Source organism: Enhydra lutris, unplaced genomic scaffold, assembly GCF_002288905.1.
Source record: "Enhydra lutris kenyoni isolate GAN:26980312 unplaced genomic scaffold, ASM228890v2 scaffoldscaffold2, whole genome shotgun sequence".
Taxonomy (NCBI): domain Eukaryota; kingdom Metazoa; phylum Chordata; class Mammalia; order Carnivora; family Mustelidae; genus Enhydra; species Enhydra lutris.
This window is the reverse complement of record NW_019154086.1, coordinates 59,272,837-59,290,442: the sequence shown is the minus strand read 5'-3', so window position 1 is coordinate 59,290,442 and position 17,606 is coordinate 59,272,837. Positions and strand designations below refer to the sequence as shown.

The window sequence follows — 17,606 nt, the reverse complement described above, 5'->3', positions numbered from 1 at the left end:
CATTTCTCCTCTTAAAATACAAAGTTTTAGGATTTATGACTTGGTTGTTAGCTACATTAAATTTCAAAAAAGATAAAGCTATGACAATGGTTGCTATTTGACCACAAAATAGGGCAGTACATTCTAACTACTATAATTACATTATTATTAAAGCCTGCTTTAAAGGAAAAACAAAAAGCCTTCTTGTCAGGCGTAGAAGAGTTTTAAGAAGCAAAGCATTTGGCCCTGTCATCCTAGGTTCTCTACAAAATCGCCCAAATCCTCAAAGTCTACTGACATTCAAAGAGCATCGCATGCATGTTAATCAGCCATGCAGGAGAGTTATGAACAGAGTGACATGTGTCTCCTCATCTTCCTACACAGAGCCTGCAGATCCCTGCTTCTAATAAAAGGTTGAAAATAATCTCAAATTTGTACACTGATTTTTATATGCTCATTTACCTAAATCTGCATTCTCAAAGTGTGTTCTTGGATGAAAAGGATCTGTGATTACATATTTGTTTAAAAAAAAAAAAAGGAACTATATTCACTATTTGCAGATTCACAAGGCAGATGAGAAGTCCTAAAGAAAATGAAGCTTGTTTAACATTATCAAATTTACTGATTATAGAAATTTGTTTTTGGGTAAAACTCATGGGGATTGCTGACCTAGATAAGCTAGAGGGCAGTAGGAAAAAAAAAAAGTCCCTTAAAATTGTACAAATGTAAGGTGTTCAGTGGGCCATATAATTTTATTGGGGAGGTTATATTATTTTAACAAGTTGACTTTGTATTTGATTCAGAGGGAGGCTAACTTCTATATGGAGCATATAATTTCCAAGAACCATCATTTCTTAAACTTAAACTTAAAATAAGTTCAGTGTTATAGAAAAATTAGTAAAAAACACAACGGAAAGGGGTTAATATCCAAAATAGATAAATAAACAACTCAACACCAAAAAAAAAAAAAAAAAAAAAAAAAACCCAAAAAATCTTTTGGATAAAAAATGGGATTTTGGATAATCTTTAGATTAAAAAATGGGCAGAGGACCTGAATAGACATTTTTCCAAAGAAGACATACATATGGCCAACAGACATATGGAAAGATGCTCAACATCACTAATCACCAAAAAAAATGCACATGAGATACCACCTTACACCTGTCAGAATGGCTAAAATCATTCTGAAGAAGTGTTAGTGAGGAAATGAATGAAAAGGGACCCGAGTGCACTGTTGGTGGGACTGCAAATTGGCATAGCCACTATGGAAAATAGTACAGAGGCTCCTCAAAAAATCAAATATAGAATTATCATATAACCCAGTAATTCCACTACTGGGTATTTACCCGCAAAATACGGAAACACTAATTTGAAAAGATATATGCACTCTTATGTTTACTGCAGTATTTACAACAGGCAAGATATGGAAGCAACCCAACCCACAGATAGATGAGTGGATAAAGAAGATGTGGAATATATATGGAATATCCATATATATATATATAGAGAGAGAGAGAGAGAGAGAGAATCACTCAGCCATAAAAATGAATGAGATCTTGCCACTTGCAACAATATGAATGAATCCAGAGGGTATCATGCTAAATGAAATAAGTCAGATAAAGATAAATACCAGGATTTCACTCATTTGTGGAATTTAAGAAACAACAACAAAGAAAAGAAGGGACAGACTGAAAAAACACACTTTCCAATACAGAGAACAAACTCGCAGTTGCCAGCGGGGAGGTGGGGAGAAGGGCTGGGTGAAATACATAAATGGGATTAAGAGTACACTTACCTTGATGAGCACTGAGTAACATATAAAACTGTTGAATTATGTCCTACCTCTGCAACTAACATAACACTGTGTGTTGACTATACTGCAATAAAAAAAGCTGCACCTCCTTAAAAAAATACAATGGGTTTCTATACCCTTCCCTCAGATTTCCAAAATGTTAACAATTCACCACATTTTCTCCATCATCTTCCTTCTCTTTATATATACGTGAATACTCACACACACACATACATTCGCATGTTTTTTCTCCTGAATCATTTGAGAGCAAGGCACTGACATGATGATCCTTTACCTCCAAATACTCTGTGTGTTTTGGTAAAAACCTACATAACCATATATATGTGTAAATAAATAAAACAAGTTAACATTATTAACATTAACAATCTACGGAGTTCATTTAAATTTTACATGTCTTAATAATGTCCTTTTCTAATAACAACAACAAAATGTCTTTCCTGGTCCAGGATCCAAATTGGAATCACTTGTTGCATTTAATTATGTCTCTTTAGTCTCTAATTTGGAGCAGTTCCTCAATCTTCCCTATTTTCCATGGCCTTATCATTTTTGAAGAATAGAGGCCACTTTGTACAATGTCCCTCCACTGGCTTCATCTGATGTTTCCTCATGATGAAATTCAAATTATGTATTTTCAGAAGGAACCCCATAAATGTTTGCCCTCTTCAGGAGACGCATCATGTCGATTTGTCTCACTACTAGTGATGTTAACTCTCGATCACTCAAAATGGTGTCTGCCAGGTTTTTCTTCTGTAAAGTTACCATTTTTCCTCTTCATGGAATATTTTACCCAGTTCGAGATTATGTAAACATTCAGATTTTCATTAAATTTTCACCTAGTAGTTTTAGCATTTGTCAACTTAAATAAAGAGGTAAGCTGAGGCAAAGTCGAATTACCGAAAATTGAGTTTATTCAGAAATAGCAGAGGAGCAACAATTCAGGAAACACACTCAAGCTATAGGTGAATCTATTGAGAGTTCAGGATGGGCTCTAATTTTGAACAAGGAGTGCAAAGACAGGAAGACCAGCCAGAGTCCAGTCTGTTAAGTTCATTGGCTTGAGGATAGTGAGATATTCCTATGTTTATTGATCAGGAGAAAAATCTGGGTCTTCTATAAATCAGGCATTTATGAGAGATCAGTCTCTCAGTTCCTAAATTCTGTTCTAAGGCTGCATAGATGAGAGTCCCCATTTCCTATTTCTGGTTCCATTTTAGATTGAAATCCTTTGATAAACACTTTGGTGATTCTTGCCCAAAACACTTACTACTATGGTAATTGCCAGATGGCATTTTTTTTTTTTTAAGATTTTATTTATTTATTTGACAGACAGAGATCACAGGTAGGCAGAGAGGCAGGCAGAGAGAGGAAGGGAAACAGGCTCCCTACTGAGCAGAGAGCCTGATGCCGGGCTCGATCCCAGGACCCTGGGATCATGACCTGAGCCGAAGGCAGAGGCTTTAACCCACTGAGCCACCCAGGCGCCCCCAGATGGCATTTTCTAAATGCAATATCCTTTTTACATTAGCTGTCACTCTCTTGTAAGAAAGACCTCTCTCTTCTTCAATTGATTCACTTATTTTGTCAACATATAAGCAGTTACTTTTACTAGCAAAATTAGTTTATTCAGAGATAGCAGAGGAATTGTAATACAGGACACGCAAGCTATGGTGAACCAACTGTAGGCAAGTCTGAAAAGACAAAGGGAAAGTCAGCTTTTATTAGGGGAGGGTTGCTTTGAAGGAAAGTTCATGGGAGAAGGGCAAGGGTTTACGGCTGTGGCAGTTTCTCATTGGCTGCAAGCGATGGTTAGCACGTGGTTGCTGCAGTAGGGGAAGGATCTCCCCACCCTTTTTTTTTTCCTGAAAAGCAGAACATGAAATTCCTATGTGAAAAATGTCTTTCCTTGTCAAGATAATTCTTATCTTCCTTCTCTCTGTTAGGCAGGCTAAATAAGTGGTACCTGCGCGAGAGCTCCCCCTCAAGCTGTCTGACTCCATTTTTTAAAAATTTTTAAATTTTTTTATAAACATATAATGTATTATTAGCCCCAGGGGTGACTCCATTATTTTAAGTGAGGTTTCTTTCATTAATTTTCACAATTTCTATCTGTAATAGACTCATGGTTTCTTGTTTTATTCTGTGAGTTATAATTCATTTCTATCATTATTTATTTTAATGTTCAGTTGTCCCAGCTTGGGACGCCCCTCAACCTGACTGTATCCGTTAGCCATTTTCCCATCATTCTTTGAGCAGTTCTCTGCTTTCTGGCAGAAAAGGAATTCCCACTCATATTGTGCCTTTCCTGCCCCAGCCCAGGAATCAATCATTCTCCTAAGAAGCCTGTTTTCATTTTTAAGTAGAAAATTTAAAAACCAAGATCTGTGAGGCATTCTGTTGCTATGCATCACTGCTTCTAGGCCTTCTTAGAGGACAGAAATAGTAAATACATGGGTGTATATGTACATGGATTTCTGTATACTTATTGATTTCTGTTAATCTGTATGTATTAAAAAACCATGTGTCCATGCTGATGCTTCCAATTCCAACACAATACCACAGGGGGTAGAAAAACATTTACAATTACTACCTCAAAACTGCGTCAAAACTCATAGACTTGAAGTCATTAAATCTGTCATGCAATACAATAGGAACTGTGAGACATTCTGGAACTGGGTAATGCCAGCCATCCACCCATCCTCTTAGAAACTCACGCTCAGTGTGCTAGGTAGATAGTTGGCTAGAAATATGGAAGTGTATCTTTCTTTGTTTTTAAATTTATTTGACAGACAAATCACAAGTAGGCAGAGAGGCAGGCAGAGAGAGAGGGAGAAGCAGGCTCCCTTATGCAGGGCTCGATCCCAGGACCCTGGGATCATGCCCTGAGCCAAAGGAGGAGGCTTTAACCCACCGAGCCACCCAGGCGCCCCTAGAACTATGGAAATGAAAAAGACTTTTTCCCTTTTCTCAAGCAGCTCAGTCTATGAGAGAGGGTAGAAGAAAATAGATAATTACAATGCGGTGCAATAAATTCTGTATTAGAGGTATTCAGCCTTATATCGAATCAGAGAGGAGGGGTGCCCAGGTCAAACTGAGTAAACTGGATTACTCTGGGGAAGAAAACAAAAATAGATCATCCACACTACTTGCTGCAAGAGTTCTTAGATTATTGCACGTTTACACAAAATGAAGAGTGTCCTTTGCTTCTGAACAAAAGTACACTTTACAGAGAACTCTGATTTATCTAGAAGGGTCTCTGCATTGATTGAATTCATCAAAAAGCTGCAGCCATGACATACTTTCTATTCAAGTAAGTTCCAAGGGAATCGGTGTTTGCCTGTGGGATCCAAGTTGGGGTTTCCCTCTTTTTTCTAGGCCCCACTCAATGGCCATAAAAAAGGGAAGGGAAATTTTTTATTTTTTCAAACTGCTTATTAACCCAAACTAGATGAACTGACTTATTTGCCGTTGGATTTATTGTCACCCTCTTGAACCACAGAATAGTTTACACACCCTGATTTTCTTTTATTCAAACTTAAATTCAAGAACAGTATGAAGGAGAGAAAAAGATTTGTGTGCATGTGTCTATGCAAAGTAAAGACTAAGGCAGAAAACTGAGGGAAGAAAATATTAGGATAAAAATTGAGAAAAGAATTTTATCATTTTTGTTGTCATATATACATAAAAAATTGAGAAAGGAATTTTATTATTTTTGTTGTCATATATATGTATAACAAAAATAATAAAATTCCTTTATTTATTTATTTATTTTTTAGATTTTATTTATTTGTCAGAGAGGGAGAGAGAGCGAGCGAGCACAGGCAGACAGAATGGCAGGCAGAGGCAGAGGGAGAAGCAGGCTCCCCGCCGAGCAAGGAGCCCGATGTGGGACTCAATCCCAGGACGCTAGGATCATGACCTGAGCCGAAGGCAGCTGCTTAACCAACTGAGCCACCCAGGCGTCCCAATAAAATTCCTTTATTATATATATATATACATATATATATATAGTATTCTTATCAAAATTTACCTCTAGATTTCTTTTTCTTCTTTTTAAAGTATAAATGAGGGCTGTCTTCTAGTTTGTGCTCTCCTTGCCAGTCTCCCCCAGTTGTTAAGTCTGGTCACATAACTATTGCTTATTTTACCAAGTTAGAAGTCCCAGACTAGAGAGTTGCTCAGTATGACGTGCAAGCAAAGATCACCAGCACCAGGAGGCTGATCTTCACATGTCTTGCTGTCTCCCGTTCTGCTGTAAAATGACTCTTTAGTACAGCTGATACTGCAGAAAAAAGTAGAACTGAGATATGTATATGCCTTTTCTGTCACTACAGAGTCAAACATGACTGAAATGTTCATTTGTTTGTTTATTTATTAGATGGCCTTAGATCAGAGAAGATAAAAAATCATTCTAGTCATGAAATACTCAATACTTAATAAGGACACTTAAGTCTTTTCATATGCTTTTTAAGAGAAATGTAATTTTAGGTAACCATAAAGCTGAGGCAAGGGTAGTTTGGGTTCTTAAGAAGGATCCCCAGCCCTCATTAGTTGCTGCTGGGCGCAGAAGCATTTATGATCACTGCAGTGGTGGACCAAACTGAAGGTGCCAGGCTGTGTCAAAGGTCCATGTGGTGACAGCAGCAGGAGCCCCTGCAGAAAACATGGGTCATACACACTGGCTTACACAAGGAACAATGAGAAAAATATGCCACCGGGTGGGGGTTTTAACATCTGTAATGATTACTGAAAGCTTCTTTGAAAGTGAGAATTTTTAATTACTTTATTAATTATTATATTCAATTAAAAGGCTTTAGCCATCCATAAACACCATGATACAATGTGTATATATGTAAAAATATACCCACTGAACATGCTTTGAGAGGTATAATAGTGTTTGGAAATCTATGCCACATGAAATACACTTTGATATAAAAAACAACTAATCAGAAGCATGAAAAACAGTGTTTTAATAAGAGCCTATTGCAGATTCTGGAATGATTGTTGCATGCATGTCCCTAGTCATGTTGGACTTCTCCTTCAGTTTTGATTGGAGTAACGTGTGTTCCACAACGCCAATTCTGATGTCCATCTGAACCGTTTCTTGCTTCAGCTTTGTTAAACTCTGTTTAATCTTTACCAAGGGAGCTGCAGAATGAAAATAACATGCAATAAAAATGTTCATTTGGAGTATCAGTCTATTACAGAATTGCATGACATTTTCCTCACTTTGTCTTAAGCCAAAAACAGGGTTAAAAACAAAACCTACAACATACTGACATTCACATGGTTTTGCGGTGGTATTTTAAATACCTGAGATTTTTAGGATGTGAAATGATGCAACATTTGAGCTGAGGTTAAACTCCTTCCTTTTCTTGGGGAAGAGGTGCTAAAGGGGTATTTAAGGATGTCTTTAATAAATTTTATGAGCTAGAATATTTGTCTGAAGGAAAAGGGATACAATGGGGAAAAAAAGGAGGAAAGAACTACCTGAGAGATAGAGTTAATGGGTTCATTCAAACATAGTACAAAATCTCTATACGTCCCCTTTTGGATAATCACTCAGTTTATATCATCAGAACTCTGGAAAATCTTTCTAGAACACAGAAGGGCCTTAGGCAATAAACCAGGCCGTGTCAAAGTGACTAGCTCATGATGGAGCATGATTAGTAGAGGATTATTAATTCTTCTCTATTTGACCGCTCTGCCCAGTTGGGTCCACTGGGGGAGAGGAAGATAAACAAAGGTCACCCCATCGCTGCCTTCATGCCATTTGGGCACACACTTAGTGCTCTTTTGCACATAAAGTGGAATAATGAAGCTCATTTGAGAAAACAGCAAATATTTTTTTTTTTTTAAATCGGAATAACAAAGTGTATATTTAAGTATTTCCCACTCTATCTCTAAATCAACACAGTTAGAATAAAAAAATCCTAAATAAGGATAAAAAAATATGATTCCCCTGAGGTGATTGATAAGGAAAACAGAATATGGATTATCAGACATCATTTTTGTACCACATACCTACCTCTCCTCAAACTCATTTTATTTTTTTTATTTAATCAATTTTTTAATTTATTTTCAGCATAACAATATTCATTGTTTTTTTTTTAAAGATTTTATTTATTTATCAGAGAGAGAGAGGAAGAGAGAGCGAGCACAGGCATACAGAATGGCAGGCAGAGGCAGAGGGAGAAGCAGGCTCCCTGCCGAGCAAGCCCGATGTGGGACTCGATCCCAGGACTCTGGGATCATGACCTGAGCCGAAGGCAGCTGCTTAACCAACTGAGCCACCCAGGCGTCCCAATATTCATTGTTTTTGTACCACACCCAGTGCTCCATGCAATCAGTGCCCTCTCTAATACCTCAAACTCATTTTAAAAAGCAGACTCCCGATTTATGAATAGCATTTTGTTAAATAGATTTCTTGAGAAATACTCTCCTCTTGCTCATTTTCCCCTGAGGATGAGCGTGTACTCACCACCGTCAGTCATGCTGCTGCCTTTTTCTTCCATTTCTTGTTTTACCTTTTCCAGTTCTTCTGTCACCTTTAATTGAAAAAAAAAAAAAATTCACACGCTCTGGATTTTAATAAACTTTCAAAATCATTGAATGATGTGTTAAGGAAATTTAGATCTAATACATCTGTAAAGGGACATAAAAATATAAGGAGTCTTCTGGACATAATCTGAATAATAAGATAAAATAGGCAGACACACAAAGCTTTTCATCTTCTGAGAGTGCTCCTAACATTAAACTTCACCAAATGACATTCTCAGGTTGTCACATGACAATAAAAAAATGATCTGAGTTCTCATTTTAGGCATCAGACATGCAAACCTTGCAGTTATCTCCTAGTATGTACAGTGTCAGTCCTTTCTTTTTCTTTTTCTTTCTTTAGAGAGAGAGAGAGAGAGAGAGTGGGGGTGATGGGTGCAGGGAGGGACAGAGGGAGAGGGAGAGAATCTTAAGTAGACTCCACGCCTGATGCGGGGCTCCATCTCACAATCCTGAGATCATGACCTGAGCAGAAATCAAGAGTAGGATGCCCAACCAACTGAGCCACCTGGGCACCCCAACCATGCCAGTCATTAATAATGAGTCATTAATTAAAAACATTCACACATCCTGAGAAGATTTTGGATATCTGAGGCTTACTAGGTATATTTCTTAATATTACAGTTTTATAAGAGAAGATGCCATCTTTTCCTCTATAGGATGCTAAAAATAATGTTTATACCATATGGCTGTAATATAAAAATATTCCAACTGCTTTTCTCCAAACCATGAGCTCCAAGAGGCATATTGTGCTGTCATATCGGCTCCTATCTGTACTCTACGTCATACTCAAAATTATACTACTATAGCCTCTATCAGCAAAATTCCAAACAGGCATATTATCTTTAAAAAAATTAAAAATATTTTTATATGACCTAGAACTAAGCCATAATTATTGTAACTTAGTAGACTTTATTTTTATCTTACTGGTGAGTAAAAACTTCCTTGGGAATAAAGTGCTCATCCAAGTAAAGCAAATTAATTTTTTTTAGGCACCTGCAATGTTACAACTGGGGATAACTACCTCCTCCAAAAGAACTAAATGGGTCCCTGGACTCCCTTCAAGTGTTAATTTACTTAACGTAAGTGAGCACTTTACTTCTTTCCACATAACATTCTATTTGCCTAGAAGCACCACAGGATTAGAGTCTAAATATTACTAAAGTTATATTTTTAGTATTCTAAAATAACTATTTATGCCTCAAATAATCTCTATAAAAGAAGCTTAATTCTATTATATAGACAAAGTCTGGGACAATTACACTGGATTTTGACCAAAGATAATCTTGTTCATTGGCTATTGACCTTGTTGTAAGATTTTTTTTTCCTCTCAGCTCTTCAGTAAAAAATTGGAATATATATTAGATCTTACTCTCTTACATGATGTTGAAAGTCAATATTACAATATATGCAAATATTTCATAAGTTCTCAGAGGGAAAGGGTTACAAGCCACTTCCAGTTTGTGTGGAGAGAAATACTCAGGATCACATACATCGGCAGTAATCAGGAAAAACAAATCTTACATCTTACAGACTAACATTAAAATCTGTGTAAGACATTTAAGCCAGTGCTTTACCTACTCTTCTATATATTAATCATAATTATTAGGTTTTTAAAAAGATTAAGGAAGGTTTTAAACATGCTAATATTATCAGCAGGTTCTGTGTTGAATTTAATAAAACAACTTCAGGCATTTTATGGAAACAAACAGTATATAAATACATAATTGAGTCACTGATAAGGAAACTAGGGATTTTCTCCTTAAAGAAAAGGACTTAAAGCCATGGGAAGCAGTTACCGAAACAAACAGCACCGGGCTGTAGCCTTATTAAACCGCCCGGGCCCCGCACGGCCTGGGCTCAGCTGACGGTGAAAAGAGGGCAAGAGCACAGTGTGTACCTCAGACAGGAGCCTGGTCCTTTCCGTTACACCACCATTACCCTGCTGGTATCGCTCCCTTGCCTAAGGGAGAAAACATTTTGTTTAATGACAAATTCAAAACAGAAGCAGATTACTTAAGTCTGACCTCTTTGTGTTTGCAATTTCTGCATATAATTTTATGACACCCCTCCATTTGTGAATACATTTGTGAAAGTGACATTTAACTGTAGCTGTTTTATGTCCCTAATAGACACCATCTATTTAAACTAAGGCACTATAAAATGATAAACTACCTTAACCTTCATATACTGACTGTGTAACTCACACAGGCATGGTTCACAATAAAAACTGTCCTCAGCTATTCCTACACGGTTTAGGAGAGTAGCTCTTGGTCGATCTAATTTGCACGCAATGCAGAGAAAACGAGTTCTAAAAAATCAATCATACTAGAGCGTCAGGATGAGCAATTAATAAGGATTAACAAATGGTATGACAGTACAGAATATGTTCTTGGGAACTAATCTAACAATTATTTAATATCAATGTTTGACAGATACACAGTGGCTTCAATCAGTCTTTTACAGCATTTTGAAAGTAAAACATCCACGAGATGTGTCTGTGAGGGAATACTTTGTTAAATAAATAATTAAAAAGTGAAAATTATTTTGTTTGGTCTTTGAGAACTTCTGAAAGTGCAGAGGTATCTCAAGTTCATTTCCATTTTTTTCCCATTCTTCCAACCTTGTTTGCTAAAAGAAAAAAAAAAAGTCTTTAACTGACACTTGCAAGTGTTCTTACTAGTCTCTTCCTCAGTATCAGGAAAGAGGGGGCATAACTCCCAAGGAAAGCCTTTTAGATCCCTACTGGGGTACAAAGAACTGCTGCTTTCAAAGGCGAAGGTTTTATTTTTTTGGTTGAAATTCTAAAACCTTGAAAGGATTAAAAAATTTGCTCATTAAATTAATTAAACTGCTTGTCTTTGAACGCGTTGTGCTTTCATATTTTTTATTATGTGGCTGTAAGTCATTAAGGCAATGATGTCTTTTCCTACTGACACATGTAAATGCATACTATTCTTTCTCCTCCTACTCCTAGGGTAAATTAACAGCAGACTTAGAAACAAAACCAGGTGTCCTGATACTCCGTTCCTGTTTTAAGCAATGTTCCCCAACAATACATGCCTTCATTTATTTAAATCAAAAGAAGAAATGCATTTAAAGTCTTCCAGGAGATAATTTCTATTACACGTAACACGGAGATGGCAAGAGCTCCGGCCTCACGTGGCTTCCTAAAGTGGCAGAGAATCCAGGTGTTGCTGTTTGTGAAAAGCATTTCATGATTCACAAATTCGAAGTGCTGTGTCACGTCTGGGAAATAGTGTCATCAGCTGAACTAAATCCCAGATATCATTCCTAAGTTACCTCACTCAGCTGGGCTTGAGCTGCACGATATTCTTGAACCAAGTGCTCAAGCTGATTGTTGATATACTTTTCTCGGCTGCTGATCTTTTCCAGAGTCCTGCTAATTTCATTATGAAGTTTATCCAAAAATCCCTAGAAATTCCATAGGATTTTAGTAGATAAAAGAATTCACAAATATATTTCTTAAGAATAGTATAAAACGGACTAAATCTCCTTCAATTCATCCCACAAATTCTCAACTGGTGAAAAAGAAGTTAGCTTGAGATTTTCAATAGCAAAAGAATTCTGTAATGAGAAATAATTTAGTCATACTTGGCAGAATGTTAAAATAAAAAGCACCTGGTAGTGTTAGTCAATTCATTAGCCCTTATGCATGTCTAAATTGTACATGAGTGGAATTTGCTTTATATAAAGTTTGTAATCAAAGTAGGTAATGGAATAACAAGACTTTCTTATAGCACAGTTCAAAGATGACTAGAATGCTCCCTTTGGAGGTAAGTCATTAAATTTATAGTTCTAGCCTGGGACCTGTAACTTCTCATTCCAACTTTGCTTCCTTATGGCATCCTCCAAAAGAGTCCTTATTTCTGTCAGAGCAGCAAGCTTGGGGGAGTTGTAGTTTCTAAGCATTGCTGGCCCGGTGCTCTGTTACCTCATGGGATTCAGAAAAAAAAGAATGATGAAATGTTTCTCTAATATGTATAGATATATAGAGAGAATCTAATATACATTAGATCTAATCTAACATATATTTGAGAAACACTTCATCATTCTTTTCTTTCTGAATATATAGTATAATTGTATAATAATACACAATGATATATATTATACAATATACATAATGTATACAATTTGTATATTGCACAATTTACATATATATTGTGTAGTTGTATAGTATATATACATATTAGAGATATTTATCTTTCTCTGTACTAGGTATATATTATACTGATTTGATAAAAAGTTACTTTTCTTTAGTTTAAGTATGTTAGGGCTGTTGAAATATAATATGGTACATTCAATCTATAAGCTCCTCAAAGGCAAGGATTGCGTCTTTTTTTTTTTTCATGTTCTCCTTTAACAAGTGTTCAACAGATGAATAAATGTACATTGATTCACTTGAAATAATTCACATACCTTGGTCTCCTTTAGAGCAGATTCTATTCCACTTTTGTGTTGGTGCATTTGGTCAACATGGATTCTCCAATCCTATAGGCATAAGAGCATAACAGGAACAAGTAAAATACACATTTCCTTCTTTCCTCTATGTTTTTGAAGTTGTATTCTTCATTTAGTTACTTTGGTTGCTGCCCTATTTCAGGTAGGAAAGTCCTATATATAGCTTGCAATCAGATTATAAAGAAATATGTGTAGAGCACTTTAGGATTAAAGGTTCTAAATAGATGTAAATGATTTTATGTGTTCACAGAGTGATGTCTGACAATTTGAATATAAATTATTCCTGCACTGCTGGTGGTTAATATTTATGACTACCCATCAAAATGAAAAAAATATATAATTACTAGAAAAGAAATAGTTGTTTAAATAGTAACAATTGCCAGAAGCAACTCTCGAATCAAGTATCATATATCAAGTATTAGTTTGTCCCCTGAATATTAAGATAGGGCCCTCTTCTTCAGGAAGACTTCTCTTTCTGAAAAAAGGAAATCTATAATGATTATTAGAGTTCATATATTTTGAGATATATCGCATTACTACTAGGCTGTGTGCATATTTAAAATCAATGCCAACATTTTAATTTCTTACAAGATATCTTCAAAATCTTTTGGTTTACATTAATAAAGGAAACGATTTTAAGACTGGAGAAATAGCCATGATGAGAAAAAATATGGTAAGTTGAAGTAATGGAACCAGGATATTCCTCAATTATACATATCTGTTTGCATAGCCTGATGCTCCACTTTGCTATCTACACTATTCTGTGAGACAAAAACATACTGTGAATTGCCCTATTCTACCGATTCCTTAACTTTGAAACATGGGCTAGTGACTACCGGGTGAAAAAGCAAGCCTGGGGTACTTCACACATACCAATGATAAAATTACAATATATTAAAGAACCTCAAAGAACAACTAGGCTCACCTTTATCATTTCACAGATAAGCAAGAGGCCCCGTGACAGAAAGTGGCACACCCGGGGCACACCCAAACCCATGCGGGTAGTGGTGCTCCTGGCTCAGAAGCCAAGTGTATTAATTCTCGCAGACCACATTTTGGCAGGTCAGAGTTAATAAAAGGAGCAACTGGCTACTTGACACCGGTGCAGGTGCTAGAGCAGAGAACAAATCAGCACTTCCTTTTGTCCATAAGCATTTTTCTGTCTCATGAGCAAAAAATATCTCAGAATATGAGAGCTGGGAAGGACCTTAGAGATAATCTACTCATCCATTTAACAGTCACCTGGTGAAACATTTTCATTTTACAGTTGAGGGGACTGTTCATCACCTGTGACTATGACTAGACAGATCTGGCAAGGAAACAGGCCTCTCCCACACAGCCAGTCAACACTGGAACGGGGAGGAGAGGCTACTGGCTGGCCTGCTGCAGCTGGACCAAATATGTTACTAAGCCTCAAAATGGAAGACTGGTTAAGCCCAAGCAAGCATCCTTATAAAAGAAAACGAACTTAATAAGTATCATTATATTAGTAATTTTTCCAAAATAGTACTCGTCCGGACTGATTCCAAAAAAAAAAAAACTTCATAAGCTTAACAAAACACCAAGTGTAAGTATTTCTAAAGTCTTGGTGTCTGTAGATATACATACATGTATAAACATATACATATATACATATGTATACTTTGTATCTATTACTTTACTTATAGTAATTGATGTGTTTAATATAGTTTGTGTTCTGCTTTTCCTACCCAGCCTTATCTTTTACCATTACATTTTTTTCATGTTCTGATAAATTATTTCGAGAGAATTAAGCATGCCTGACTCATTTATGTATAACTATGATAACTTACATTGATGTTAAACTCCATGGAGGAGCTGGCATTTCAGTGCAAGCTTGAAGCATTAGTAGCATTTCAACAGGCTGGAAAGGAGTGGGAGAGGAAGGGTATTTTAGGCTGAGGGAATAACTAGAACAAGAAAAAAACAGGAAATATATAGGGAACAAGAGCCCAGGCTGGCTAGAATATAAAACACAAAGTTCTTGGGGCAGGGTGGGGTGAGAGGGTGAATCACGAAGAAGCAAAGACGGAGAGGTAGGTTAAGTTAGGTGGAGGGCTTTAACTGAGGACTGTGGATTTTATCATGTGGACAATGGAGAGCTATTAAAGATTTTTGGTTTCAGTTTTAGGACAAGCTTGTGTTTTGAGAAACTAACAGAGGGAAGGACTAGAAGGCAAGGAAAAATTAGAAAGGCAATTAGACTGAAGGCAGGTAGGCAACCAGTTAAGAGGCTGTGCAATGGCCCACGTTAACATTAGCAGTAGAGCAGCGCTTGTGAGAATGAAAGAGGAGAGATGGATTCAAGGGACATCATAGGGACAGAACTAGCAGGATTTGAGGACTAAGGGCAAGTGTGGGGTGGCTGAAGTGGAGATGGGGTGGTAGAGAGGTGTCTTTAATGTTTCCAGTCTTAGGGACGAAGATATTAGTAATATCACAGTGTGAGAAGAATAGATTTCAGGGACCCAGAAATACTGAGGATTTGGTTTGGGACTTTTTAATATGATAACCCACTGGGACATATTTATGTATTCTTACTGTCTTTTAAAGTGAAAAGCTAATAATGATTTATAATTATCTGGCACATAAATCTGAATGTTTTATTAAAATCTAGATGGACACATTTCCTGATGTATAGTTATTTAAAAAAAGGCCTTAAAGATGTTCTAACCTCTTAACCCAGCAATTTCACCTCTAGAAATTATTCCCAAGGAAATATATGGGGATATACACAAAGAGGAATGTACAAGTTCTTTGTAAAACAGCTCTCTAAATAGTTAACTCTCTAAATGTTTAACAGTAGAGGACAGTTTAAACGAATTTTGTGATATCCATTTCACCACTAAAAATAATGCAGTATGATACCATTTTTATAAAGCTCAAAATGAAGCAAAGCTCAATGATACACTAAAATACTAAAAAAGAGGAAGAGAAGGAAGAAGAAGTGGAGGAGGAGGAAGTGGAGGAGGAAGAGGAAGCAGAAGCAGCAGCTAAGGACAATATCTGATACACAAATTGAGGACAGCGGTTCCCATGGGAGGTAAAGGGCAGCAGCAGAGGAGCACCCAGGTAATTTCAAGGGCATGCAGTGGTCTAGTTCTCAAGTTCAGTAGTGGGTTCATGAGTGTTTGTTTTATATTACTGGGCTCCATAAATATATATGTATTGCGTATCAAAATGTTAAATTCATGTTTTCAATAGAAATTTATTCAGCAAAAATACACGCAAACAACATAAAGTAAAGTGGAAACACATTCCCCAAAGAATATCCTATTAGGTGTCCAATTTAGTAAAAATTAATATTTGAGTATATTTGTATATGCATGCATATATTAAGCCAGGAATTTGGATATCGATGTTTAGAATTTCTTCTCTATCCTTCCAAAATTTCCCAAATTTCCTGCCAGAGAATTTTTAATCATTACTTTAATCATCAGGGGGGAAAAGTCTGGATGCCCAAGTAGTTCTCGAAAGGGGTTTAATACAGTTACAGCAGAAAATATAAGTGATCACATTTGTAACATTTTAAAAACATGAATATAAAAAGGCAAAACACGTAGCTTTTAAAAAACTACAATGGAGATGGTTAAAGAGTTTACAAAGGTTTGTGGTAAGAATGAAGAAGTGATGAAGGACTTGATCCCCAAAATGCTAGCAATCCTTATATTGGTAGAGAATGCATGAGGTTACAATGCACTCTTATATACATTTCCTTATTTGAGACTCACAAAGGTTTGGCGTGCTATGTCAATTTGTCATCCTTCTTTTTCACTTCTACCCTTCCCTGTGAGAGGGTTATGTGATTTGTAGACCAGTTGTGGGGGGAGTATACTTCTCTGCTCCATTGATGCTGGCCTTGGCCATGTGATTCTCTTTGGCCAGTGGAACAGTGGTGGGTATGGCCTATGCCAGGACTGTGCAGATGGTGTAAGAGGCATCCATCAGCCCCCTTTCCCTTTCTTTCTGCCATTATAATAGGCATGCCCCACATAGGGGTTATACTTTCAGCCTGGGCCTGGGAATAAGAAATATGAAACACAGCAGGGCTAGAGCCGCAGCTGAGTCACACAACAGCAGACACGTATCTTGAGTGACAGTATATTTGTTGTTATTATGATTATAAACCACTGTGATTTGGGCTTGCTTTTGATACAGAAAAACTGACTATATATATGTATTGTATAGGAGGAAAACCAAGAATCAGGCAAATTAAATGACCTTTCTGAGGTTTCATGTCTGGAAAATGGAAAGCACTCTCAGACCAGTGCATTTTCCACATACCATAGGCTGCTTTTCTTTATGATAAAACGAACTACCGCAGAGTATCTAAGGTAAACCAATAATTTTTTTGTTATATACCAAGTGAGACCACTCCTCTCTGTAGATGTTGAGTTTTTCACTAATCCAGCATGTTTCCTCTCTCCGAGGAAATGAGAAGACTAATAATGATGCAGTATATCATTTCTTTAGACTATTTTTAAAAATCCTTTCATACAAAATCTTATATAATTCTGTCACCTCTGAGGTAGACAGCAAAGCGACTGTTGTAACCATAACCTCCTTTCCACTCCAAATTCTTGAGTGCCAAATTATATTCTCTCCCTTTTTCAGAAACTGGAGAATTGCGATGCCTTGTCAGCAGATGGCGAGTCACAGCATACCATAAAGTCAAAATATAGGAGATCCAGCTGCAGCCATTAAGGTGACCAGCAAGACTACAAGGATCTCTGGGTTTTACTTCAACAGCACAACCCCT

The 17,606-nt window shown here is 36.8% G+C and overlaps 1 protein-coding gene across 1 annotated transcript in view; it reads right to left on the bottom strand.

The window, feature by feature from the left end:
* Nucleotides 1-6,149: 6,149 nt before the first annotated feature.
* The window catches only part of LOC111151964 (intraflagellar transport 57), a 54,808-nt gene continuing 43,351 nt past the window's right edge, over nt 6,150-17,606 (bottom strand). The window contains exons 7-11 of the mRNA XM_022510215.1: nt 12,788-12,859; nt 11,651-11,782; nt 10,248-10,310; nt 8,271-8,337; nt 6,150-6,937 (exon numbers count right to left, since the gene is read on the bottom strand). Of these exons, the coding sequence (XP_022365923.1) occupies nt 6,759-6,937; nt 8,271-8,337; nt 10,248-10,310; nt 11,651-11,782; nt 12,788-12,859 (513 nt within the window). The 3' untranslated portion in view covers nt 6,150-6,758. The remainder of the gene's footprint in view (nt 6,938-8,270; nt 8,338-10,247; nt 10,311-11,650; nt 11,783-12,787; nt 12,860-17,606) is intronic.